General features: G+C 37.5%; 1 protein-coding gene across 1 annotated transcript in view; it reads left to right on the forward strand.

Moving 5' to 3' along the window:
• The window catches only part of LOC103706723 (RIBOSOMAL RNA PROCESSING 5), a 49,802-nt gene that overhangs the window by 4,006 nt on the left and 19,926 nt on the right, over nt 1–25,870 (forward strand). The window contains exons 5-25 of the mRNA XM_008790941.6: nt 2,815–2,911; nt 3,225–3,337; nt 3,452–3,574; nt 3,671–3,742; nt 5,859–5,951; nt 6,481–6,594; nt 6,713–6,835; nt 7,307–7,492; nt 7,636–7,710; nt 7,898–8,034; nt 9,710–9,844; nt 10,564–10,709; nt 10,797–10,862; nt 18,910–19,016; nt 19,239–19,319; nt 19,406–19,480; nt 19,565–19,666; nt 22,557–22,725; nt 22,817–22,950; nt 23,178–23,261; nt 23,376–23,476. Coding sequence (XP_008789163.4) covers nt 2,815–2,911; nt 3,225–3,337; nt 3,452–3,574; nt 3,671–3,742; nt 5,859–5,951; nt 6,481–6,594; nt 6,713–6,835; nt 7,307–7,492; nt 7,636–7,710; nt 7,898–8,034; nt 9,710–9,844; nt 10,564–10,709; nt 10,797–10,862; nt 18,910–19,016; nt 19,239–19,319; nt 19,406–19,480; nt 19,565–19,666; nt 22,557–22,725; nt 22,817–22,950; nt 23,178–23,261; nt 23,376–23,476 — 2,333 coding nt within the window. The remainder of the gene's footprint in view (nt 1–2,814; nt 2,912–3,224; nt 3,338–3,451; nt 3,575–3,670; nt 3,743–5,858; nt 5,952–6,480; nt 6,595–6,712; nt 6,836–7,306; nt 7,493–7,635; nt 7,711–7,897; nt 8,035–9,709; nt 9,845–10,563; nt 10,710–10,796; nt 10,863–18,909; nt 19,017–19,238; nt 19,320–19,405; nt 19,481–19,564; nt 19,667–22,556; nt 22,726–22,816; nt 22,951–23,177; nt 23,262–23,375; nt 23,477–25,870) is intronic.

Raw genomic sequence — 25,870 nt, forward strand, 5'->3', positions numbered from 1 at the left:
CACTAGCACTGCTATGGCAGGTCGGATGCCCTATGGCTTAGCTGGCCAAGGGATGTTTTTCTCATTTTTTAGATTTGTTTTTTAGACCTTTTATTGGCTAGGCAGACCACATCTGATGCATTAGGTATCAAAAAGAAGTTAATTTGATCCTGGATTCATGCTCTTACTGTATGAATAAAAAAAAAAAGAACCTAACATGTTGCACCCCCTCATGAATTTCCAAAGTACATGATTTTGGTATGCATTTTGACAAAAAAAAACCAAAAGAATTGGGTTATAGAGCCATTACTGAGCTAGCAATGATTAAGTGATTTCTCATTAATTTCTTACTCTATATCGCTTGATTACTACAAATTCTGGTCCAAGCTCCCTCCAGCTGAAAATCTCCCTCCTAATGTTCAAATGAGCACAAGGAAAAAAAGAAGTATTTTCTCATCTTTAATCTCAGTATTATTGGTTCAGAGCAGTTTGCTAACGAATTGGTGTTCAGAGTGCTGGTTGCTTGTTTTTGGTGGTGCATGTACTACATCTGTTGACACCTGCACGAACAAGTGCCACCCCCCACCCCACCCCACCCCCCCCCAAAAAAAACAAAAAAGGGGAAAAATGCTATTTGATGGAACGAGGAGCTATTCTGAAAATGTGAAAACACTATACCCGTTTCCATATGATATTAGGATTAGATTTTAGGTCTCCTCAAGTCATTCTAAGCTTTCAGGTTGATCTCTCTCTCTCTCTCTTAAAACCATGTAAGCACCTATTCCTTAAGCATTTGAAGATCACAAATTAAAATTTGTAAAGACAAGCAACTTATCCTATCCAATATTATTTATGATTTTGGTCTAACAATGTTAATTTAGTAAATGATATTATGGTTTACTCAGGATACTAATAATTATTATTGCCATAATTTAGATATATCTTTCTTGGTGTTCACCTAGTGACCTCTATATGTCCCTGTCAGTTCTATTCAATCTCTTTCTGAATATACTTTTGGTCTCCTAGTCTAAGGACCTAAATAATTTCTTAATCAATTCCTAGTCTTCCATCTTATCTTTTGCTTGTCCCATAACGTTACAATGAGGTCAGTATTTTAATGCTGATCTAGTTGTTTGATTTCATACTTTATTTTATTTTTATAATTTGATGGTTGATTGCATCACTATTTACCAGCATTTGATTGTCATCAAGAATCCATGAAGTTAGCTAGCTGACTATTCCATCTTGCTTTTTCTTGAATTTCATTACTTCTATTTGTATCTTCCTAGTGATAGTAACTTGCTCATGCTAGTTCACGCATTTGCATTTACCTTTTTCCCCTAACACAATGCCTAATCAAGAAAAAATTAGTTATATGGTCAAGAGAGAGGCATCTCCTAACTTAAAGTGGCGAGGACAACATGGTTAACCTTGTTCAAGTATATTTTATGCATTTTAACTACAATTTGTGCATGACCGTGTTGGCGGAACTGAATTGCCCGGTTCTCGTACCGAGCCATACCAGTGGCAGACCGGGATAGTTCCAGCGTACAGAACAAGAAATTGATGAAGGAGGGGGAGAGGGAGAAGGACATAGAGGAAGAGAGAGAGGGGGGGAGCGAGAGGGAGGAAGAGAGGGATGATGGCAGATGGTTGATGGAGGCCGATGAAGGGCCTCTGCAGCCTCTCCTTGGCCCTCTGCAGTCCTTCACTGGCTGTTCGCCACCCTCTATCCCTCTTCCCCCTTCCCCCTTTCTCCCTCTTTGTCTCCCTCTCTCCTCCTCTCTCTTTTTCTCTCTCTTGTTTTTCCTCTCCTTGCCCTCACTACCATGTTGGGCCGCTTTCCACCGGCCTCTACTGGCCTTCTCCCTCCCTTCCTCTCCTCTCTCTTTTCCTCTCTTCCATTCTCCCATTCCCCTGCCTTCTCTGCTGTATCGGTATGAGTCCGATATAGAACGACATTGAGGCATACCGAACTGCGCCACCGGGCAACATGTATGGACCCGGGTACTGGCACACCGATCCTTTGTGTAAGTTATTGAAAAATCCACCAACTCCCCCCCCCCCCCCCCCCCCCAAGCCTTTGGATGTGGATGTTGTGATGCAAAAAATAAGAAGCATGGCTAAACCTGCAATCTCTTATGGTCTGAAATCTATTTTAGATTTGAATTTTTTTATATTTTTTTATGAAATATTACCATATTTCTTACAAAATGTCGTGGGAATAAGTCCAAACCAAAATTGAAAGAATACTCATTTTGGAGGCTGTTGTAGGAAACGAGAATAAAAGTTGAAGAATGAAGGGGATGGGATTATAAAGGACCATAATTTTTCCATAGTTACATCAAAATGCTAAATTCTCAGTATTTTTGCCCTGCTGTATATAGCCCTTTCTTTCTTAGGAATCTTATATGTAATCTAAATCATTGATTTAACTAAATTAACCTTGAACCTCAAACTAAAATTGTGATGAAAGGAAAAGAAATATCACAGTTACAACTTACAACTCTAATTCTGTCACACCTTTAGGTCAAAATAACTTGGTTAAAATGGGCTCTTTGGTGAACCTAACACATCCAATATATGCACCTGATATGGTATCTCCCAAAACCAGTGTAATTTGGTTTACATAGGCTCCAGAATTTCAAGCTACTACCCTTTATGACTGTATTTGCAGCTAATAAGGAAGGTTGAAAACTAATTTTTAATCTGAAGACCCATTTAAACCTAAACTGCCAAGCCTTCGCTGCATCATTTTGTCATTTTGGTGCTGGCTTTTCCTGATGTCCCTTAAATCAGAAATGCTTATCTGTTGAGCATGTTTGTCCATTTCAGGTTCTGACTGCACAAATAAAGAGTATTGAAGACCATGGTTACATTCTTTACTTCGGAGTGTCATCTTTTACTGGTTTTTTGCCAAAGAGTGAACAAGGTAGTGAATGCCAACCTGCCCAACTGTTCCATCATGCTAGTTTATGTACATACACAACTACACATGGAGATGCATGCACAATCTCTCTCTCTCTCTCTCTCTGTGTGTGTGTGTCTCTTTCGCACGCTTGTTTATGTATCTTGTATACTCATCCCTCTCATGCTTTTCCAATTGTTGATCATAATTTGTTCATGGTCCTGTAAGCACTAGTCAATATTATGCACTTTTTTTGGTGGAGCCTGGTAAGGGTGCCAATCAACAAATTACTTTATTAATATACTTCACAATCTTTTTTCCTTTTCTCTTTTGGCAGATGGTGATTTATTTATTAGCGGACAACTTTTACAATGTGTTGTCAAAAGTATAGATAAAGCTCGAGCTGTTGCTATTGTGACTTCTGATGCCGATTTGGTGTCTAAAAGTGCTGTATGTTTTCACTTGTTCCTTTGAGTTCCATCCTTGAAGTGCTATGTCATTTCTAGTTCACTTCTTTCTTCATACATTTTCATTGGATGTCAAATACCTCTATGATTTATGTAGATGAAAGATCTAAAGGGACTCTCAATTGACCTTTTGGTTCCTGGCATGATGGTTAATGCTCGTGTCCACTCTACCCTTGAGAACGGAATTATGCTGTCATTCCTCACTTATTTTACTGGAACGGTGAGTTCTTGACTGCCTTTGTGTTATTGATATATCCACAGCTAAAAGTTGAATAGCAATTCAAATTTGTTCTTTAATTTACTTGTTCCTTTTCAGGTAGATATTTTCCATCTGCAAAACTCCTTCTCCCGTGCAACTTGGAAAGATGACTACAAGCAGAATAAGAAGGTATCTAGAATTCCATCACTTTCTAGGTTATTTACTCCATTGTAGTCTATCATCTTCAAACAAAATAACCTGTAAGTCTTTTTAGTTTTAACTGTTTAGAATCTCTAGATAGTTGTCTTCTTCCCTTCATTTACATTGTCAATGTTAATATTTAATACTCCCTCCCTCAAGCACACACGTGCACACAACACATACTCCGAAAAAACCCTCCACACAGAAAAAAAGGAAGCGCAAACTAACCTGCTCTCCAGTATATTTGTATATGTTAGTGCACATTTAAACACCAAAAAATGAGATTTGTCAACACTTTGAATTGGTATAGGCTTTCAAGGTGTAAACTTTTGAAAGTAATAAAAATTATAAGTTAATCAAGCAACTAAACATCGTCTTTCTAATAATTACAATTATATACAATTAGAATATTTTTCATTGGAAGTTTTACTGAGGAAAGTATTGGCAATTTTGGTAGAACAAACTATATAGTATATAGTATATACTCCTGGCCTCAACTTGCTCTCTTTAAAACAGTACATACACATGTTTGTTTGTGTATCTATACATGTGTGTATATGCCTATATACATATGTATATCTATCTAAGCCCATGAATATGCTTATATGTATGTACTTTTATGTAGATAGATATATTACATATAGTTTTGTATGAGTACATATATATATACATATACATATATGCATATGCATATACGTATATGCGTATACATATATGTTTATAGATACATGTATGTATACATATATGTTTCTAGATACATGTATATATATATGTATGTGTATACATATATATATAAACTACTCACTTCTCTTGTGAAGTCTTGAATTCTGATCAGACTGAAGAAGACAGGGCATGAACTATTCGATCAATTTGGCAAGTTCAAAACTTCTCGCCCTTCTTCCCGTCCTTGCCTTAGAAAAAGCATTCTTTTCAATTCTTGCTGATCAAATAAAATGAGAGATCGGTACCGAGACAGAGGTGTGAGTTCCATATCCTAAGGAAGGGGAGGGGGTTTGGAGGAGGGGACTCCCATCCCCTGATCCCAACGAAAAAATACATCAAAAATTAGGAAACCTTATATCTGCGCAGTGAACTGGTTTTCTTAAAGGTTGGAAGATCTTGCCAAAGAAGTTGATCGCCTTGTTCATTCGTTCCCATGGTTCGATCCTTCCCAGTGGATGCAGCAATTTCCTGACGCATCAGTCAAATACCTTTCCGCGGGCCTTTCAGACCACTCTCCGGCCATTCTCTCCATGCAATCTGCCAATATTCTGCCAAAACCCCACATACATACATACATACATACATACATACATATACATACATTATATGTATGCACATGCATATATGTACATGCATATATGCGTACATAGATATATGCATATATGTATATACATAGATATATGCATGTATATTTTTTGTTACATGTACATATATAAGGACAGACATGCAGACCTGCACACAACACCGACATTTGCATGCGCGCAGGTATATATACATACATATATACATTTCTGTTTGTCTATCTATCGACCTCATTACCTGTGTCAGGCCTTTAGTTATATTGTGTTTTTTTTCCCTTTGAAGGTATGACACACTTGTAATTCTTCCCTTGTTCCTATTATATTCATAGCACTACGGGGAAATGAATAATGAAAACCATAAAAGAAATAAAAAGAACATGGAGAAAGCGATGCTTAAAATTAATCAGCATATCTTTGGATAAATTCACTACTCATAGAATTTGTATGAAAATTTAAATTGCATTGTATATTTGTATGAATTGAGATAGTCTAGAAGAACTTTTGGCCCATCAATTTCTTTTGTCAGTTGCCATATTCCATCACTGTCATCTTGTGATTCTTGATTGTCAATGAAACCTGGCTTCTTAGTTGCAAGATGTGTTGTTATTCTGTATTTGATATATTAACTCTTGAATGCTGTTTTCCTCATTTCGTTTCCATATTACAGTCACTTTGTGTCAAGATATTCTATTATAATTTTAAATATCCTGATCATCATTGTCTATGCTATACATATTCTATCTTTAAACTTTATTCATCTTACAGTTTTGTCTTATGATGTGTACTCATTATTAATCTAGGTGAATGCTCGGATATTATTTATTGATCCATCAACTAGAGCTGTCGGACTGACCTTGAATCCTTACATTGTTCAAAATAAGGCTCCTCCTGCTGTAAGTGGCATAATACTTTTATGTTGTTCTTGTTGTTCTCTTCTTTTCTTTTTCTGGAAAAATGCAGACCAACTACAGTAGTCGGAACTGGTGATTACAGTTTTGTGGTTACTGTCTTACTGAGCTGAAATCTCTCAATTGGAATAACTTTACTAAAAGGAAAGGAGACTTGGCAATGAGGATGTATCAGAAAGCTGGAAAGAAAATAACTATTACTTGGGTTCATATTTTGCAACATCATAATGTGATGCAATATTGGATATTATTTTTTTTTTTTAGTTCTGGCATATTTTATGTATGGAGGTCTGTTGATTCTTAGTAGCCAGAATCTTATACCTAGATAATGCACTCGCTTCGAAAATTTTCCAAATCCCGAACCTCCACTGGCATTTGAAGAGCTTCTTTGCTAAAATTATTTATTGTCTGCTTCACCTGCCCGCATGCCTGCTTCTGATTCTGGCAACTAAGTGCTGGTTATCTTAATTTTTACTTGTTTCTCTTTCTACTAATATCTAACTCTTATCTGTAGATTGTCAGAACTGGAGAAATTTATGATAATTCACTAATTTTAAGGGTTGATAGAGGGATTGGTTTTCTTCTTGAAGTACCGTCTTCTCCGGTTCCTTTACCTGCATATGTCAGTGTAAGTGTATCTTTTAGTAGTTTGATGCTTTCTGGTGCTTTGGTATAGGTTTTTGGGCACTTGTTAACATGAACACACCCCCGCACCCCCACCCCACTCCACTTTTCTGTTTTGGCAGATATCTGATGTTTCTGATGAAAAAGTTACAAAACTAGAAAAAAAGTTCAAGGAAGGAGATTATGTTCGCGTTCGTGTTCTTGGAATGAGGCATTTAGATGGACTAGCAATGGGCACCTTAAAGGTACTACTTAATGCTTTCTTTAACTTCTCTTAAATAAGCCAATAGGACGTGGTCGTTTACAGGCATCGTACTATGCATTCCATTTAGCTATTTTCTGTACCCTGTAGCTTCATCAGTATTATCCTGTTTTAATCTTTTGACTAATGCATCAGATATACTACATAGACCAAAACTAAACAAAAATGTTACAAGGAGGAATTAACCTGAAAGCCTACTATGATTGAATCATGGATAAACTTTTAGTTGCACGTGTTGCTAAATGGTGTACGGTAATCATGATATTCCCTACCTTGGATGGGTTATATCTAAGGTGGGGCAGATTTGTGTTTTAAATTTGTCTAATACATCATTTATTCAGATTTTTAATTTTTAATATTCTTGAAGGTAGCTTGCTTTGTGGTATTTTTTTGCATCACTTTTAGAGAAAAATCTGAATGCAGGACCTTCTCAATCATGTTGGTTTGCTTACAGGCTAGTGCCTTTGAAGGGTCTGTTTTCACTCATTCAGATGTCAAGCCTGGAATGTTGGTCAAAGCTAAGGTCACTGCTGTGGAAAATTTTGGTGCAATTATACAATTTTTTGGTGGTGTAAAAGCTCTTTGCCCCCTTCAACACATGTCAGAGTTGGACATTCTAAAGCCTCCTAAGAAGTTTAAGGTCCTTTCTTTATTTCCATTTTCTTTTTACTGATCCATGAGTCTCGAAAAGTAACGTGCGCCAAATATCCTTACCATCAGAAGCTTAAAGTTGACTGTTCCTCGTCTTTCATATTTTTGTTTTGTTATTCTTTTATCCTGCAGGTTGGGGCTGAGTTGCTGTTTCGCGTGCTAGGTTGCAAATCCAAGAGAATAACTGTCACACACAAGAAAACTCTAGTATGTTTTATTCCACCATAACCATTAGAGCTTTCATACTGTTGGTTCTGATGTCACTATCACTTAAAATTATCATATCATATGGATAAAATTTTATAATGCTTTGATTTTTTAAGTTCATTTATATTTATTTACTTTTTAGCTCTAATAAAACGTCTTATTTTATTTTATTTTTTATTTCTGGCAGGTTAAATCAAAGCTGCCTGTGTTTGCTTCATATGCTGATGCTACTGAAGGATTAATTGTGCATGGATGGATTGCTAAAATTGCAAAGCATGGTTGCTTTGTGAGATTTTATGGTGGAGTTCAGGGTTTTGCACAAAGGCTAGACTCTCTCCCCAAGTTCTGTCTTATAAGTTATTTTTATTTTTGTATATAGTGCTATTACTTGTGGAGATTTGCAGCCTATTAATTTTACTCTCTCAGTGATTATATCTATAGCCCTTTTGTGTGATCTGGTGAGTCCTTGTGGGCTGCACTTTGCCACAATATAGGTATCTTGTGCTGGTTTTGTAGGAAGTCTATGTTCAGCTGCATGTTTTTGCTTGATAGTCACCTGCATACTTCACCTTTTTTTCAAAAGATTTCTTGGTCAATTCAAATTTATAATGTGAAATTGCTGGATTATATTATAGAAGGAAGGTTATTTTTGAAAGTTGCACTTGTTTAGTTGTACGATATTAACAAGGATAAATTGTGGACTCATATCCCATGGTTTTAGACTGATGGGTGTAATATGGTTTACATACCAGATAAATGAGATCTTCATGAGGATATTATGTTCCAATGGAGGTTATGGGCTATCGTGTCCTTTTGCTAGTGATAATGGCAATATGCAAGAATCAGCTGGAGTTTTTTTTTTAATTTTTTTTAAGAAACATTAAGTACAGAATGGAGCTACAAAAGATTATCTTGGATCAAATGTTGCTTAAGTGACACAGCTTTTGAGCAATGTTGACTTTTGTCGAGATCTTCTTCCTTGAGAAATACTTTGGAAAATAATTAATGTAGAGAGAGAGAGAGAGAGAGAGAGAGAGAGAGAGAGAGAGAGCATACAATGTAGTAAAATGGTTGATGGTTTGATGGGTGATGAATAATATGAAATAAATATGTTGGCAGCATTTGACGTGCACGAGCAAATTTGTCGAAGTTGTGGTGAAATTAGCTGCATCATAGGCAGGAAATTGGCTGTGAAATTTGTGTTTGGACCATGTAGATGAACTGGAACGGCTTTCATGCTGAGGATCTCTTAATATTTGTTTTTATATTGGTAGTTTAGTAAGTAATGGTGCTAGGGTCCGAATGCTTGTTTAACTTGCATTGGGTCTTATTGGAGGATTGGGGTCTGAATTATTTATGTGAAATCGAAATACATGGGTGAAAAATTCTGTGAGATGTTAAAACAGATGGCATTTTGTACTACTGGTAAGGAGACATCCAGAGTAACAATCATATATGTTTAAAATTAAGGTACTCTAGAGTAGAATAATACACTGTGACTATGCTAAATTTGGATTGATGGTCATCCAGTGGAAACATACTTTTGGTCTTTAGTGTTATCGCTTCACGTGACAAATTTGTTAGGCTACCATCTATTCATCTTTCAAGATAGGTGATGTAAGCAATGGTTTTATTTTATGCTGAGATGCCTTGGTTCAGGATTGACATTGAAAGATTAGCTAGTTGATGCTCCTCAAGCCCTTGTTCATATCAATGAACAGGAACAAAAGTACCCTTGTGAACAATTCCAAAATTTCAGACTGTGACATTGTGACTTTGTTGTTGGAATCTGCTGTTTAAGTGGAGGGATGAACTTTAAACTGGACCTATATGTGTGGAGTGGATGCTTATTGGCTGTAGTTTCTAATGTACAATTTGATGCTTCATTGGTTTTAGTGTTTCCCCATTCCATTTTATTCAAATTTTAGCATATCATTTTCTGTTACATGAGTGATGCATATGTAATATGTTCTTTTATTTCTCTATACATTTTAACCAGATCAGAGCTTGGATTGGAACCAGGAATTGAGGCAGATGCTGCATATCATGTTGGACAGGTGGTCAAATGTAGGGTAATTAGTTCAGCTCCAGCTTCGCGAAGAATCAACATTAGTTTTGTTATATCTCCGAAAAGGTTTGCAAAACTCTTACCTGATTTCTCTATTTGTGTGTCAAAGAAAAGGAGGATGGAGCGATAATGTTCATTTGGGCGGTCATGTGCATGTGAACATGTACAAACCATCAGATTAGAAAAAGGGTTGTACTGGTTCTTACCAGTTGGGCATACCATATCATATTGAGTAGGGAACCGCTACTTGGTATGATGCTCATATCATCCTGATACACTGTAGTTGGTGTCACCTTCACTGTGCTGGCATCAACTACATTTCCATGTGTATGGTGTGTGCCGATTGCCAACCCTCTTATGGGTACTGGTTGTAGTAGTTAAAGTGGAAAAAGCTTGTTTGAAACTCTTCAGCCAATTAGTTCACTCAGTGTTGCATCAAACAAAGCTTTCCTTCTTCAACATTATTTAAAATGGTTATTTCATTCTTTGTTCGAAGTCAATTTAAGCTAGAAGCTTCTTTTTGCTTTCTGGGTGCATGGCTGTGCATGTAGTTTCATGCTTGAAAATTTACGTGTGTCTGCCTGCAATTTTAGTTTTTCGCATAACCTGCTCAACAATATTATATTATCAGTATTTCGCATAACTGCTGCCTGTCCATCAGTTTCCTTTCAATCATGCTGTGCTTTCTGTTTTAATGCAAATCTTCTGTTTTCAAAATTTCAGCATGCTTGGTGTAGGTATACATATCAAGAAGCTATTCCTATAATTCATTATTTTTGTGGCAGGATTTCTGAGGATGACATTGCGAAGTTGGGCAGTATTGTTTCTGGTGTTGTTGAGCGACTTACTCCTGCAGCAGTTATTATCCATGTGAATGGAAACGCTTATTTGAAAGGGACATTATTTGATGAACATTTAGCAGATCACCAGGGTACTCATTTGATAAAACATGCTTTTGATTTTTATGCTATGACTACTGGCATGATGTGTGACATGTCTCCATTCATATACTATTCAGGGCAAGCCGTTCTGTTGAAATCTTTATTGAGACCTGGATATCAGTTTGATCAGCTTTTGGTGCTAGGTATAAACTGTTTCTTATGGGTTTCCACATTCTGATTGCCGTAGCTCATTTCAATTTCTGCTTCTTTATAATTGTTTTAAGCATGCAGAGAATCCTTCTTTCTTTCTTTTTTAAAAGAAATATAGTCGACAAAATGGTTGAGGACACAACACATTATTATGATGATCTGAAGTTCTGAACTTTTAGTTGCATTTAGATTGTATTTAGTCGCAATCATAACCATCAAATCATGTGAAAAGAACTTGGAAACTTTTCCAAATTCTTTACTGCAACTTCCACCTTTCCTTCTGTAGGCCCACTTGTCTTTTCTGACCTTTTGATGTGGGTTTCAGCTCCTCTCTTTACTTGGGCCTCCTTATAGCTTCTTCATGGATCCTTTATTGCTTTTTCCTTATTTCTTGCAACACCTATGCCTTGTCAGATACACATCCATTAGTTGGTTGACCGTCTTTTCCAGTTTTACCTAACATTTTCTTCTTGTCATCTTTTTTCCTCGGCCCTCTGAAATACTTACCTTGCTGAACAATACCAAATTGTGTGCCTTATTGCTGTTCCACCAATCTGGCTTAAGTTGCCAGATCATTCATTCATCACAGAACAGCCCTAGAGCTCCTTCCTACTTCATTTGCCAAGCTCAAATTATATTAGATATATTTGCATGCATCTCTCCTCTTTTAGTATGCAACTGGTGCATATTATGCTGATACCGCACCCACTAACGTGGAAAATATGCAAGTTTTGCAATAAGATTCGTGATTGGCATTCTATAATTGCTAGATTATATGCGTATGATTTATCATAGATAATTAGATTAGCGAACAAATGAATAACTACATAGAGAAGAGGATTCATATGTGGCCTGGGTAGTGGGGGGTGTGCCTGTAATGTTGTCCTCTAAAGTGCATCGAGATGCCTCTCTAAATTTTGTGACATTTCAGTTGTTTATTTACTCTTGAGGTACAACCAATACTTGCCACTAAATAATCCCTCATGAAGGAAAAAGGAACAATGGTACTTCAGACTGCCTCGTCTCTAAATTCTTTGAATAAAAATTATTTGTAATAAAGAGGAAAAATCTCTGGTTTGTATACGTAATTTTTCATCTCTCTTTTATCTTCCCACCTTTCTCCACAATAAAATTATTTTCATTCTTAATGCATTTAGTTTGTATATAAACCAAGGTTTACCGTAGCGGTCGGTATTATATAGTACTGGTATTGAATTGGCATGAAGTCTTATACTGTATCGTCACTCAATTCACCTCGTTGTTTCTCATCGTACTGTGTAGCAACACTGTAATAGAATAGTATTGGTACGGGGTTTGGTACCAAGACGATAAACCTTGATATAATATGTATTTCTCTTCCTCACAATAGATAATTATAGACATCTCGTTTCCTTCGTTGAAGACTAGTGTTCCATCGTAACTAGCAAGTCAAGCTTAACATTTTTCCATCCTTATCCATTTCATATCAGTATTGATGCTGTAAATTTCTGCCATTTTCTTAATTTGACTTAATTTCCTTGATTACCTCTAATATGTCATTATTTCGATGAGATGTTCCAATGAGATTAGAAGAGAAGATATTGGCGAGGAGCTGGCGAGAAGTGACTAGTTCATAAAGGGATTTGGGTTGGAATACAAACTAATCGATCGAGAGGCAAGAGAGATCTGGTCATTTCTTTGGGTTCTTCTAGCTTTGATCCCGGGAACAAGGGCCATGTGAGGGTCCTAGATCACAGCAAGAGAGACTTGTCTTTTGAAGGGATGGATTGGGTAGAACAACTTGTCTTCGCGATGGTAGGTTGCTCCTCCTAAGAGGCATCAACTTTCCAAGCCAGATCCTTCTAGCCATAAATCCTCTTTCTTGTTTGGTAGTAGAAAGGTGCATTGGCTTTCCAACCTGGAACCTGGATCTTTTTAGCCATAAATCTTCTTTCTCATCTAATAGCAAAAGGTGGACCCCTCAAAGAGGGCTAGTGCTAAAGCATTGAATTACCTAGTTAACCTCACTTGCCTCAACCCGCTCTTTTGTTACAAAGGGATCATGTTTTAGATGCAGGGAGAGGGGACATACTAGAAGTGCTTGTTGAAATAGTTTATTCTATCCTTTTTGTAAAGATTTAAACCACTCCTTTGCAACTTGGAAGTGCCGGCTAGTCTCGCTGAAGACAAGGATGTTCATCCAAGGGAGACTAGATAATCTTTTTGCTTTTATCCCAGTGATAGAGAATTTGCATTGTTAGACTAGCTGTTGTTTATCTATTAGGTCCATATCTTCTTTGAGGAGTGGTAGAGAGTTGATGTGATATCAAGTTGCAAAGGCCCTTAATTAGCTTCTCAACGGTTATGAATGGGAGCCGAAGAAGTTGGATGACCATCGGTACATTGTGGAATCTTCTAAGATCCACTCTCATTGATAGTGGTGCAAAGGAGGTGATTAATACTAGAAACTTTATTTCCCACATTCTCCCGTCTATCATGGAGATGGTTAGCCACATTGGCTCGTTTGTAGGGGTACGTCTTCATCTTTGGAGAGAGCCTATTATTTGTTGGGAGGTGCAAGATTTTCGTCTCGACACCAGACCCCATACCGATACCACCTATTACAGTGTCGGTATGCGATACAGTACGAGATGGTGAAGCGTATTGAGTATCGGTATGGTACGAAGTCTTGTACTGGTTTGGTATCGGTACGGTACAGTATGCTCGGTACAGTACGATACTGACCGGTACAACAAACTTTGGGGAGGTGGAATCTATTAGATCTACTATTGCTAATTTTTTCTTCTTCGTCGGGTTACTCTAACGTTCTTGTAGAAATGGATCATGCCAACCACGAAGTTCTCGCTCTCATTGAAAATCCCACAAGGATTCCATATTCGAGTTTGGGTTACTCATGGAGATGATCAATATCAAGTCTTCGCGGATCTAATCGAAATCTATTCTAGAGATCCCCTCCATTCGCATGCCCCTCTTTCGGATCTTCAGGCTTAGAGCTGGGGTGCTGGTCAAGCCTTGGGGTGACAGCCTACATGGAGGATAATGCTTTCAATCAAGGCCCCTTCCTAGTCAACCGAATGACTCTTAAGGTGTTGGGCCTAGTGCAAGTTGTCGGTGATCTTACTATTAGTAGATGGACTCTGTGTGAGCACCAAAGGAGACGACTAAACAATATGAGGCTTAGATTCTTGACTAATCCTACGATCCTAAACCTGAGACTTCGGGCATGACTTGTAATTTGCCTGGCTTCCCTCCAGTGGTTGCTCGCTCTACTTCAATGTGCATCCCCTTAGTTCTAGCGGTTGCTTGCTTGACTTCGGAGCAGAGCATGGTGGAGCCATACACTCCTCGATAGATCAGTTTGTTTCATCTGTTGGTGCCAAGAAATTCTTAAGACTTGCTAATCATTTCTTAGTTCCTCTCCAGGTTGCAATTTCCAAGGAAATCACCATGACCACCCACGACGTGTTGCCTAGGAGAAGCGTAAACCAGACCACATCTGAAAAAGAGGCCTAGGAGATCTGATAACACTTGATGATGATAGAAACAAGATCCCTTCTAAGATTATGGAGGTTGTAATCTCTGACACTTCCTTAAATAATGATCGGAGTTTGAATTTGGGGCCTATGTTGGTGGCTGAGTCTATTTGGCATGTGGACTTGGTGGGCTTGAGCTAATAGGTTGATAGGTGGACACTCACCTTTTACTCACCTGTTGGAAAAATTGCCATGTCTTTCCCATCACTTGAACCTTAGTTTTCTTCCTCAGATTGGGCCATCCTGTAGACTTGGTCCACTGATGTCATTGCAGAAACCGAGGGTTAAAGGAGATGGAACCAATTAAAGTCTCCTCTAGAGCCCAATTGCATTCTTCTTTTAGACCCCAGGGCGGGCTAAGATGAAGGCTGTCAAAAGAGTGAAAGCTGCAATTACCAAGTTGGTGCCTAGGAAGAAGAAAAAACCTCAACACAAGCTTCCATGTGCTAGAGGAATAAACTCTTCATATCTATGCATGGCATCCTTCTGGATCAACTTTGTGAATGAGGGAGAAAAGTGTGGTTTTTTACTTTTGATGGCAAGTAGGCAGAATTGGTGATCAAGATAGTTTTGGCCCTTGAAAAGGAGAAGGCATATATTAAATCTACTTGATCCTCTCTTTTTTTTTCTCATATTATTTAATTTGCTGCTCATGTATCATTTTTATCTTATCATGTTGCTACTCAGTTTCTATATCTAATAGTGGCCAAGTGGTTTTCTAATTGTTTGCAATGAAAGTATTGTCTTGAAATCTGACAAAGGGGCAATTCATAATTGACTATTGATTGCCCAGAGTTTGTAGGTTTCATTTTAAAACTTATTAATTTGGATCTGAAAGGGTGTGATTTTACCTGGAGCAACTTGAGAACCCACCCACTGGCAAGACTAGACTGGTTCCTCATTTCCTCTAAATGGGATGATAAGCTTCCCCTTACAACCCAAAGGACGATACCAAATATTGGCTCATACCATGTACCGATCATTCTTGAATCTGGACTACCTCTAAAGAAATCCAATATCTTCGTTTTAAAGTCTGGCGGACAGAAGAACCTGATCTTGATGATGTTATCAGAAACAACTGGATTTCTGTGGGGGCTAGTGACTGCATGACAAGAGGCTGGGTAAACAACTTCTAGCATTGGCAATTAACACAAGCGATGTGCAGGGCGGAAAAAAAAACCAAGCCTGTGAAACTGAAAACAAATTGATACTTGAGATTGTTCAATTAGATAAGAAGTGTTTGACCTTGCTGATCAAGAGCTGGCAACTTCTAAAATCCTGAAAGACGAGCTGTGTAGACTTTACTAGAAGGTGATTGAACTGATTACTTTCACAGGGTTGCTTCTGGATGCAAAAGAAGAGACACTGTATTTTCCCTTGTGGAGAATAACATGTAGTACTTACTGATGATGACATAGCCACTCGATTCCTGGAGTATTATATATAGTTATTTTCTTGCACTTCCCTTCATCTTGGAGGAAATCAAAGATGCTGTTTTCTCCTTAGGAAAATAAAAAACACCAGGGTTTAATGGTTTTTCAATGCCATTCGTCCAGCGCCACTAGGATCTCCTTAAGGATGACTTTGCAGTTCTTTTCAAAGAGTTCCCTAAAGGTAATCTCAATCTTCTAAGATCACACTTTGCCTTAGTTGCTCTTATTCTGAATATTGCTTTGCGATAAAAGGTTCTCCTGTGGACAGCTTGGGCCTGTCCCTACGATGGGGACGCACAGGGATATCTCGCTTCCCCGGGGATCCCTTCGTCTATTTGGGTTGTGGTATCTGGCATAGGGAATTGATTTGATGGTTCCATTAGTGTGCTGTTTGGGATTCTGTCGAGTGGAGATTTTAGACCAATTTGTCTGTTGAACAATATGTATAAGATAATTTTGGAAGTATGTCATCTAGGTTATCCAAATTTCTATTTTTGCTCATAAATGACGCTCAGATAGCTTTTACAAAAGGAAGGTCCATGCTAGATAGTTTCTTGGCTACTCAGGAAATCATAGCTAACTACAAGAGATCGAAGGACAAAGCCATAATACACAAACTTGATCTTGGAAAAGCCTTTGACTGGCTAGAGTGGTCCTTCCCCTTTGAACTGCTCAAGGTTAGGGGCTTTCAAATTGAATGGATTAGGTGGTTAAAGTCCCATTAACTACGACTCCAGTTGGGGTGCTTGTGAATGGAATTGTGATAATTGGATCCCTTGTAAACAAGGAGTTAGACAGGGAGACCTCGTCTCCTGGCCTCGTTATTGTTGCTACAGATGTGCTATCCAAGCTCCTACAGCAAGCCGGGAAAGCTGGACTAATCAAGAGGATTACCAACCATGGAATTATGGGCGACATTCGAAGCCTCCAATTTTGCAGATGATTCCATATTACTTTGCAATGGCACAGTGTCAGATCTGATAGCTTGAAATGTGTTATCGATCTCATTTGAAAGTGTCTTAGGGCTGAAGGTGAATATGCACAAAAGTTCCATCATTTGTCTCATAGATATGATAATGAAGCCATCCAATTAGCCCAGTTAATGAACTGCCAGTGGTACTTTTCTGTTCACATTTCTGGGACTGCCTATCTGTGAATAAAGAACCTTCCCAAGAATGCTTGGCTCCCACTGCTAGATTAAGTTGATATCAGGTTGGCTGCTTTGAAGGACAAGTTGCTATCTTATGGAGGTGCACTAACACTTCTGTATGTAGCAGTAACAGCTCTTTGGTATTTTATAGCCATTTACAAGCTCCAGAAATGGGCCACTAACAGGATTTTGATGCAAGAAGTATGGCCTTCTTCTTGAATGGTAAAGAGAAATTGAGGGGATTTAACTATTTGATTAATTGGCTTAATGCATGCAAAATAAAGCAGGTGGGGGAACTCGGCATTATGAAGCCTAAGGATTTTAACTTAGCTCTTCTTGCTAAATATGGTTGGAAATTCTTAACAACGGAAGAAGCAACATGGAGGAGTGGGATAATATACGTTTCTGGGAGGATGACTGGTTGACTAATATGCTGTTGTGCTATTTATTTTCAGCTTTGTATGGATCAATTCCTAAGAGAAATATCTTTGTAGCCTCTCAATGGAATCGGAGGGAAGAAAAGTGGAAGTGAAGACAAGAAGGCCTTTAAACAAGCAGGAGGATAAGGAGATATATGGACTTAATACTCTGCTATTGGAGATTCAACTGGCAAGGATAGTGGATAAACCAATTTGGAAGCTAAGCAAAGTAGGTCCTTCTCTGTAGCCTCTAATTACTTGTTTTTAAACAGAAAATTGTTATGCCCCTGTCAAAGGAATCTTTGGAAGACAACAGCTTCTGAAAAGGCAGAAGTATTTTAATGTGGCTTGCCTTCTGTAAGAGAATTCAATCAAAGATCTATTGTTGAGAAAACGATGGAGTCTAGATTGAACATTCTGTATCTAATGATGCAAGACCTGAAACTGCCAATCACCTATTCATCCATTGTTCTTTTGTTAAGAACATTTGGAGCGTTACTAATAACAGCTTGAACATTAAAGGTAGGATGTCGATCTTGTTGTCATTATAGACCAAGTGGAGAAAGAATAGAGTGAAGAAGAAATGGGGAAAGGCTGCGAACCAGCTTGTTCTTGCAGTGTGCTGGCAGGTGCGGAAAGATTGTAACGGATGTATTTTCCTCCAGAAGCAAGCCTCTTACAAGTCAGTTCTGATGATACCTATCGGATTATTCAAATCCACCGGTGGGTTGGGGGGGGGGGGGGGGTGACCTGTGCTCTCATAAGGATGTGGGAAACCATAGTTTTGTACTTTTGAGCAACTGCCTGTAACCCTAACTACACCTGAATGCATGTAATACTTCACTTTTTTCATTCTTTGATAAATTGCTGGGGTGTTGTTCCCCTTCCTTTTGCTCAAATTTTTTTTTTTTCATTAGATACAGAGTATGACACAGCCACAATTCCTTTGGCAACTCATTTCTATAAACATGCCATTTGATCCTGCGTCCTATGCTATAAAATTTTTGAGTTATAATTTCCTTATATAATTTACAGTATTCCTTCCCATATCTGACTACCTTGCACTTGGTCATTTTGTGGTTCGGTTTTGTTTCTTCTTTCTCGTAGCATAGACATCTACTACTCCTAGTCTTAGTTGTTTGGGTAGGGTATTGGGCTTTCTTCTGGTGTCACCTTATAAATGATCGCATGTTGCCATCTTTTCTTTTAGGAAAAAATGTGTTATCTGCTAAGCGATTTATCCATTCTAAAAGAGTAACAAAGTGCTCGTTTTCTCTTATTTAAATACTTTTGTCATTGCCAGATAAAGGGCAGCTGTGATATCTTGTTTCAAATAATTGATGGCTCTCTAAATAATGATTCCCTGCTTGCCAAGGAGTCCTACTCTGTAGTGTTATCAAAAGAATTATACAACAGCATAGCTTAAAACTGACTTCAGGTTAGCGAATGTCCTGTTGTCTTGCTAACTTATTATTGTTATTTTTTTGTAAATTGCTTGGATGCAGATACTGAAGGCCAAAACTTAATTCTTTCGGCAAAGTACTCTCTTATTAATTATGCTAAAGAGATACCTTCAGATCTTTCACAAATTCATCCTCTGTCTGTGGTCAATGTAAGAATATTCCTTTTTTCTCTGATGCCTGTATTGTTAATGGAATCTTTACTTTTCAATTGATATACCTATACATATAAACAGACACATACATATACGTACGTACATATGTACACATGTAACCTACATGGATACATACATAATAACATTTCTTCACTCATCTTTTGATTCTATGTAACTGTTGATAACACAATTTTGTAATACTTCATTGACTTAAAACAGGGATATGTCTGCAATATAATTGAAAATGGCTGCTTTGTTCGTTTTCTTGGACGTTTGACTGGATTCTCTCCAAAAGATAAAGTAAACATTACCCATGATGTGCATGTCACTTTCTTTCTTTATACTCCCTTGTTTTTCAGCTAATCTTTTCTTGCTTGATTCGAAAGGTTACTGATCAACAAATCGATAATTTATCGGATGCATTCTATGTTGGCCAATCAGTTCGTAGTCACGTCCTAACTGTGAGTAAAAAGTTTGATTGTAGGTTTATTTTGATCTTGCATTGTTGATGTTTTATGTAAACAGTCTGAACTTTCTGCGTGCAGGTTAATGGTGAAACTGGTCGGATTAAACTATCCTTGAAGCAGTCTTTATGTTCCTCATCGGATGTTTCATTTGTTCAAGGATATTTTCTTCTGGAGGAGAAGGTTTGGGTCACAATTATTTCCCCAACATTGCATGTATTGGATTGCATATTGTTGTTTAATGATCTTCATTGAGTATGGTTTGTGTATATTATTTGACATTCTTCAAGTGGAAATTGTCCTGTATAATTTTAGATGGCTTTGGTGGTTCAATTTCTGGGTTTTTGTTTGAATAATACATAATTTGTGAATACTTCATGCTTCAATATATTGTTGCTTGGTCTTCCCTATTAATGCTTGAAGATGCTTATTTGTTGACTTCTCTCTGGTGTTTGCTTGCTTGTTCTTCATTTTAGTGAAATAGTTATATTCCATATCGTCTTCAATAACATGAGGCTAATTTGTTGAAAGTTGAATCCATAATACTTCTACAACTTGGCTAGTTTATATTTATTTCTTTTGTTTCAATCCCTGCTGCCTCCTCTAACTTTATATTTGGCCTAAGCTTTATAATATCAAACTAAGCTTGCTTAGCCAAGTCCCAATCAAATCTCCTAGAAGGTACAATCGGAATATTTCAGGGTGAAATTGCAGTGCCTGAGATTAAATCTCATGGACGGATTGTCATTGAACAACTATAAGATGACGTGTGACATGATTTTCTTAATATGCATCTTTATCCTAAACTTACTGTGTGAAGTTTGCATAATATGAGGTACAAAAATCAAGTCTATCATCATTCTCTTGATATGGTTTATGTTTCTCACTTTCCTATTTTTCAAACTTTTTCGGTTGGAATTGCTGAAACTGGGGTTGAAACCCCCTGAAATCATCATAATCGAACCATGTTTGGCTTTATTGAACCAAAAAAGTGAAACAGATGTTTTTAAATCTGGCAAGTTGGAAGATGGGTTAGCTAAAATGTAAAAGTTGGATTGCTAGATTATGATTTCAATGATATATCAAGAAGAAGGCGAAGGGTAAGTAGATGTCAGGTTAGGATAAAAAGTGCTATGTCGTCAAATATGAGAAAAGATAAAGTTTTGTTACATTAAACCCATAGAGAGGGAGGATAACATGCTCCTCTAGGATTCTTGACCGTTTACATGAGAAAGGTGAGAGTACTAGAGTGTTTCAACATATCCTAATTTGTGGAAGAATGGAGATAAGTCGAAGATAGGGAGCTATGTATTAGTTATTGGATTTCATATCTGTAAAATTTTAATCTAAGCGTTGCCTATGAGGAAAAGGGAAGAGAACAACTCCTATTTCCCTTTAGATAGATGCCTTGGTCCGTATTTAACTGTTTTGCTTTGCCCCAAGTCAACTTTTCAGATATGAAACCCTCTTCCTGCATCATATTGGCAGCATTACCTCCTACTTCTAGAAGTAAATGTTGTAGTACTGAAGGAAGAAAACATTAGCACTCCAAAATCATGCTAGCTGGTTTAATGACACTAGTATATGTGAGGGAGGATGCCACTGTTGGGAGAGCCTTGAGGTCAAAGATGGACATTTAAATTGATAGGACCATGAGACCTGGGGGCCCCTTTGAAAATAGCAAGTTCCATATGACTGAATAATCTTGGTAAGTAGCCAGCGCTAACCTGTTTTATCATCCAAAATTGAGGGCAGAGAGAGGAGAGGGAAGGGGGGGGGGGGGGGTTAGTAGTCTGGATTTTGTATTTGTCTATTCTGTAATGCATAAATCCTAGCAATACCCCAGGGAACCTTATTAAGCTTTCTAGATGAATTAAAATAGAAGATGAGAAAGACTTTCATATACATATTGATCTGTCAGGAAACTACTAAAATTGTGTCCCATTCGTATCAATATCATAATCTTAAAAGGACTACAGGTTGTGTATCCAGTGGAAACATAGTTGCGTTGAAAAACTCATAGATTCCCGATGCCGAGCTACTATTGGTATAGTTTCCAATCCCAACCATGGTGCACGTAAGCTTAGAAAAGCAAGGAGGACGTTGGGGATCTTCTCCTTGACTTGGGATTTCCTTTATTCATAGAGGAGAAATGAACCCTAGGATATTTAAACCTTAGTCTTGACTTCTCTATTAAACCCATAGAGAGGGAGGATAAGATGGTAGACATGAATCACTTGAGGATTATCTTATGCTGTTATCCATAGTTCAAGGTTCTGCTTTTACTTGGATATGTGTAATTGCTTCTATGACTTGCAACTTTGAAACAGAAATAATTAATTGTTTCGTGATGATTTTGTATAATCAGTTGGTGTATGTTAATTTAATCTGTAAAAGTTGATGCAAATTTTCATACTGACATATTGCTAGCTTTGTGTTCGTAAGAATTCTTTACTGCTTACAACTGACTACCGAGAAATGGTTGTCCTCGATTTTAATTGCTGGTGGTGGTCTGAATGCTGGATTGTGATTGAATGGTCACTAATTCTTCTTTTTCTATTTTTTCAGTCCCAGCTTTTGTTTTATGCTGCCTTCCTTATCTTTAGGGCTTTTCTTCACTGTATCATGTATGCATAATCTTGATACTTCTACACTGGTCAGAGATGTGATTGGCCAGCAACAAGGAAGTGTTTCAATTTTCTTTGTTTTTTTAATTCAACCGATCTTTGCTCTTTTCATTAAAATTCTCTTTAATTTTCACTTGAATGTTTTGTTATGCAAGCTAATGCTCTTTTTTTTTTCCAAAAAAACTAGGTTTTTTGCATTGGTGTTGTCTTACAGTGACCAGACAACTTAAATCTCATGTCCTAACTGTTCTTTTATATTTCTTGTGTATCCATGATTATTCATTAACTTTCCATCTAATAATCCTTGGTTATTTATGTACTAGTATCCTCTGTTTTCCTCTTGACCATGTCATTTTGTTCATTCCTTTTTATTTCTTTTGTGTGATCGGTTTAAAAAATTAAATTTAACCTTGGTATGCTTTTAAACATTTTGCTTTGTGGTACAGATAGCAGCATTGCATATATCAGATGCCAATAATCCTGATTCAAGTTGGACGAGAAGCTTCAGTATTGGCAGTTTGGTTGAGGGAGAGATTCAGGACATAAAAGAATTTGGTGTTGTTGTTAACTTCATAGATAATGGTGATGTTGTTGGCTTTGTTCCACATCATCAATGTAAGTCATTTATTTATTTATATATGTTGATTTATATTTTATATATTTTGCCTTCACATAGTGAACACTTGGTTATTTTAATGTTCTACAGTGGGTGGAATTAATGTGGAAGTGGGATCTGTTATTAAAGCTTTAGTTCTGGATATAGCTAAATCAGATGGCCTTGTTGATCTATCCCTTAAATCGGAGCTGGTGACAAGTGCTTGTGTAGATGGAGCTAAGAAGGTTGGGTCTTGGTTAAATTAGCTTTATTTTAATGCATTTTTTATTGGAAAAGATTGAATATGTGATGATGTATACAAATGTATATGAAAATGCTTTCAGCTCTAGATGATCTGGATTTGTGTTGGGTATGAACATTCCATGGTCTTTATCTTTGTCTATTGAGGTGTCAATGCAATCAACTGTAAATAAATTTTTTCCTTAAGTTTTTATCTTTTTCTTTTTCCCAGAAGCGTCGTCGAAGTACATCTACGGACTTGCAGCTGCACCAAACAGTAAATGCTGTGGTGGAGATTGTGAAAGAAAATTATTTGGTAAGAAGATCACTAGAGTTTCTGTAGGTTATCTTTGTTACTAGATTTTGACTTGGAATAGCTTTGCTTTGCTAATATGACGCTCGTCTTAAATCCCATTTCCCCCATTTGAAGGTTCTTTCGATTCCGGAGTATAATTACGCTATAGGATATGCGTCAATGACTGACTATAACATGCAAAAGCTTCCTCACAAGCACTTCTTGAATGGACAAAGGTGAGCATGGTACCTGTTGTCACTAGTTTGTAGTAGTTCTGATTTTTAGCGTGTGCCTTCAACTTTGATATATCGGCAAAGACAATCACTCACTAGTTGCATCAACTTAAATTACATGATAAAGATGATATATTCCCTTTTTTGATCCCTGTTATTACTGTTGGTGCCAGCTTTTCCCTGCCCAATTTAGGTTTCACATGATTTTTTTCCCCGAATAGATGGTTTGCCATGAAGTAAAAACCATGTGAGTTATGGTCCTGAAAATTTTCATGTTCTAGCTGTGAAGTTTGACTTTTAAATTTGTTGTGATGAACGCCTTTTTGCATGTTCTATTCATGCCAGGATCAATACCCTAATCTTAAAAAAAAGATGAACACCTTTTTGTTGCATGGTTATCTGCTGAGTGTGAAGTCTATGAGGGCCACCTTTGATATTTCAATTCCTCATATAAATCAAAGATACAAAGACCCAATGTGCTACAACAATTTTTTCTTCTGCTTTATTATCATTTTTTTTTTCAGTTAAAAAACATTTTGAGTAAGTTTTGTCCCCTATTTTTGTTGCTAGATGCCCTAACAAATTATGTTGATGGGTACATGATTTGAGTATTTAGTAGGGATTAGCAAGTGTTGTTTTGTGAAAGTAGGCATAATTTTGCTATTAATTGTATGGTTATGTTATACTAGAAGGTGATGTATTTGACCCAGGATCGGCGAAACCGTCTCGAAGTGGACGGTTTCGGTCGTTCCGAACCGTACCGGTGGCTCACCGGTATGGTTCCAGCAATGGAAACAAAACCCGTTGCTGGAGCGGAGAGGGAGAAGGAAAGAGAGTGAGTGGGAGAGGGGGGTGGGAGGCCGCGGGAGTGAGGCTGCAGCTGGTTTTTCTGTTTCGAAAGAAACAGGGGTCCGGCTGTGGCATAAAAATTTTGCGATTTTTAAGCGAAGTTGGCAAGCTGGCGTCCACCACCCTCCGCCGGCCTCTCTCCCTTTCCCCCTTCTCTCTCTCTTTTTCTCTCCCTTGGTCTGCGTGTCGTCTCCTCCGTTGGTGCGGGCCTGGCTTGGCACGACCCGTACCGACTCGTGTCGCCGAAGAATCGGTACGGTGCCTGGTACCAATTCCGTCGACCTTAATTTGACCTTTCAGAATCTTGCTGTAAGCATGGATATGCTCCATTTGCTGTAACTTAAATCAAATTGTTCTAGGTCTTCAGCCTATATCTTGGAATCTTGGCTGGTCATCATGTGACATTTAATTTTTCATTCTCACTCTTTGCATTTCCGTGCACCATTTTACTAAATTGCCTATAATAGGTTTCTGTTTCCTATCTGTCATCATGGGTTGTTTGCACCCTCTTTGAATTCCAATAGTTGGTTTTCTCCACTATTTATAAATGACGATAGTTGAAAGTGATGAATGTTGACTATATTGTTGACTGGGTCAGTTTTTGCATTTTCATCCTCTTTCTCCGGTCAAATTCATCAGCATGACTAAACAGTAGTGATTAAGTGTGGAGTTGGAGGTCTATAAGCAGTTGCATATTCCTCTTTTCCCTTGGGACGAAATTTTGGTTTCCTATTTTTGGCACCATGGTTTAGGCCATATCTATCTCTATCTCAAGACTCATTTGGTATCCTAGATTGTATTTTTCCCATTTGTCAAAAACATAAGGTTGCAGGTTTGCGCTTATCTGTGCTTCTTTAGTTGTTTTTCTTGTTGTTTGTTTTTTTAAAAGTTATAGTTTTTAATATTTTTAATTAAAAAAACCTTTTTTATTTTATTTATTCAAATTAAGCTTTTTATTGGCACCTTTTCACTTTCATTTCAGTAGGTGGAGGCTAGCCTCTTGCCTTCTAATTGTGGCTTTGCCATCTTTTTTATTCCTTAAAGTTATCTTTTATTTGAATTGGGCTTACCTTATGTGCCTTTCTTTTGCTTGGATCATAGGAAATGGACTCAGCTGTCTTTTTAAAAATATCATGAATTATTTACAAACCACAATAAAAATGCAACGGAGTTGTTTGATGAATTATTCATTTATTCATAAATGGATTGCAACTAACTGAAAAGTTCATGAATCTTGTGAAAAATCCAAGAGAGGTCAAGGTGCTTGAGCATGTTAAGAGACCAGGTCGCCCTCTCATGGATGGGTGAAAGTGCGGAAGAAAATAGGCTGGTTCTCAGAATTTGGGAAAGTTAAAGATTACCATGAACCCCATCCCACATCCTAATTTTCTCGAGGAGTCAGTGCTCAATCTTGCTCTTATCTTTTTCTGGAAAACTCTTTGCTTGAGTATTTTAACTTCCTTCTATATTTTTGAAACAAAAATGTTTTTTTCTCTTTTCCTTTTATATGCTATTAACACAGAGAATTGGCTAGGAGCTTTCTTTTTT

Source organism: Phoenix dactylifera, chromosome 1, assembly GCF_051530095.1.
Source record: "Phoenix dactylifera cultivar Ajwa chromosome 1, Ajwa_hap1_PhDact_Kaust_v1.1, whole genome shotgun sequence".
Lineage (NCBI taxonomy): Eukaryota > Viridiplantae > Streptophyta > Magnoliopsida > Arecales > Arecaceae > Phoenix > Phoenix dactylifera.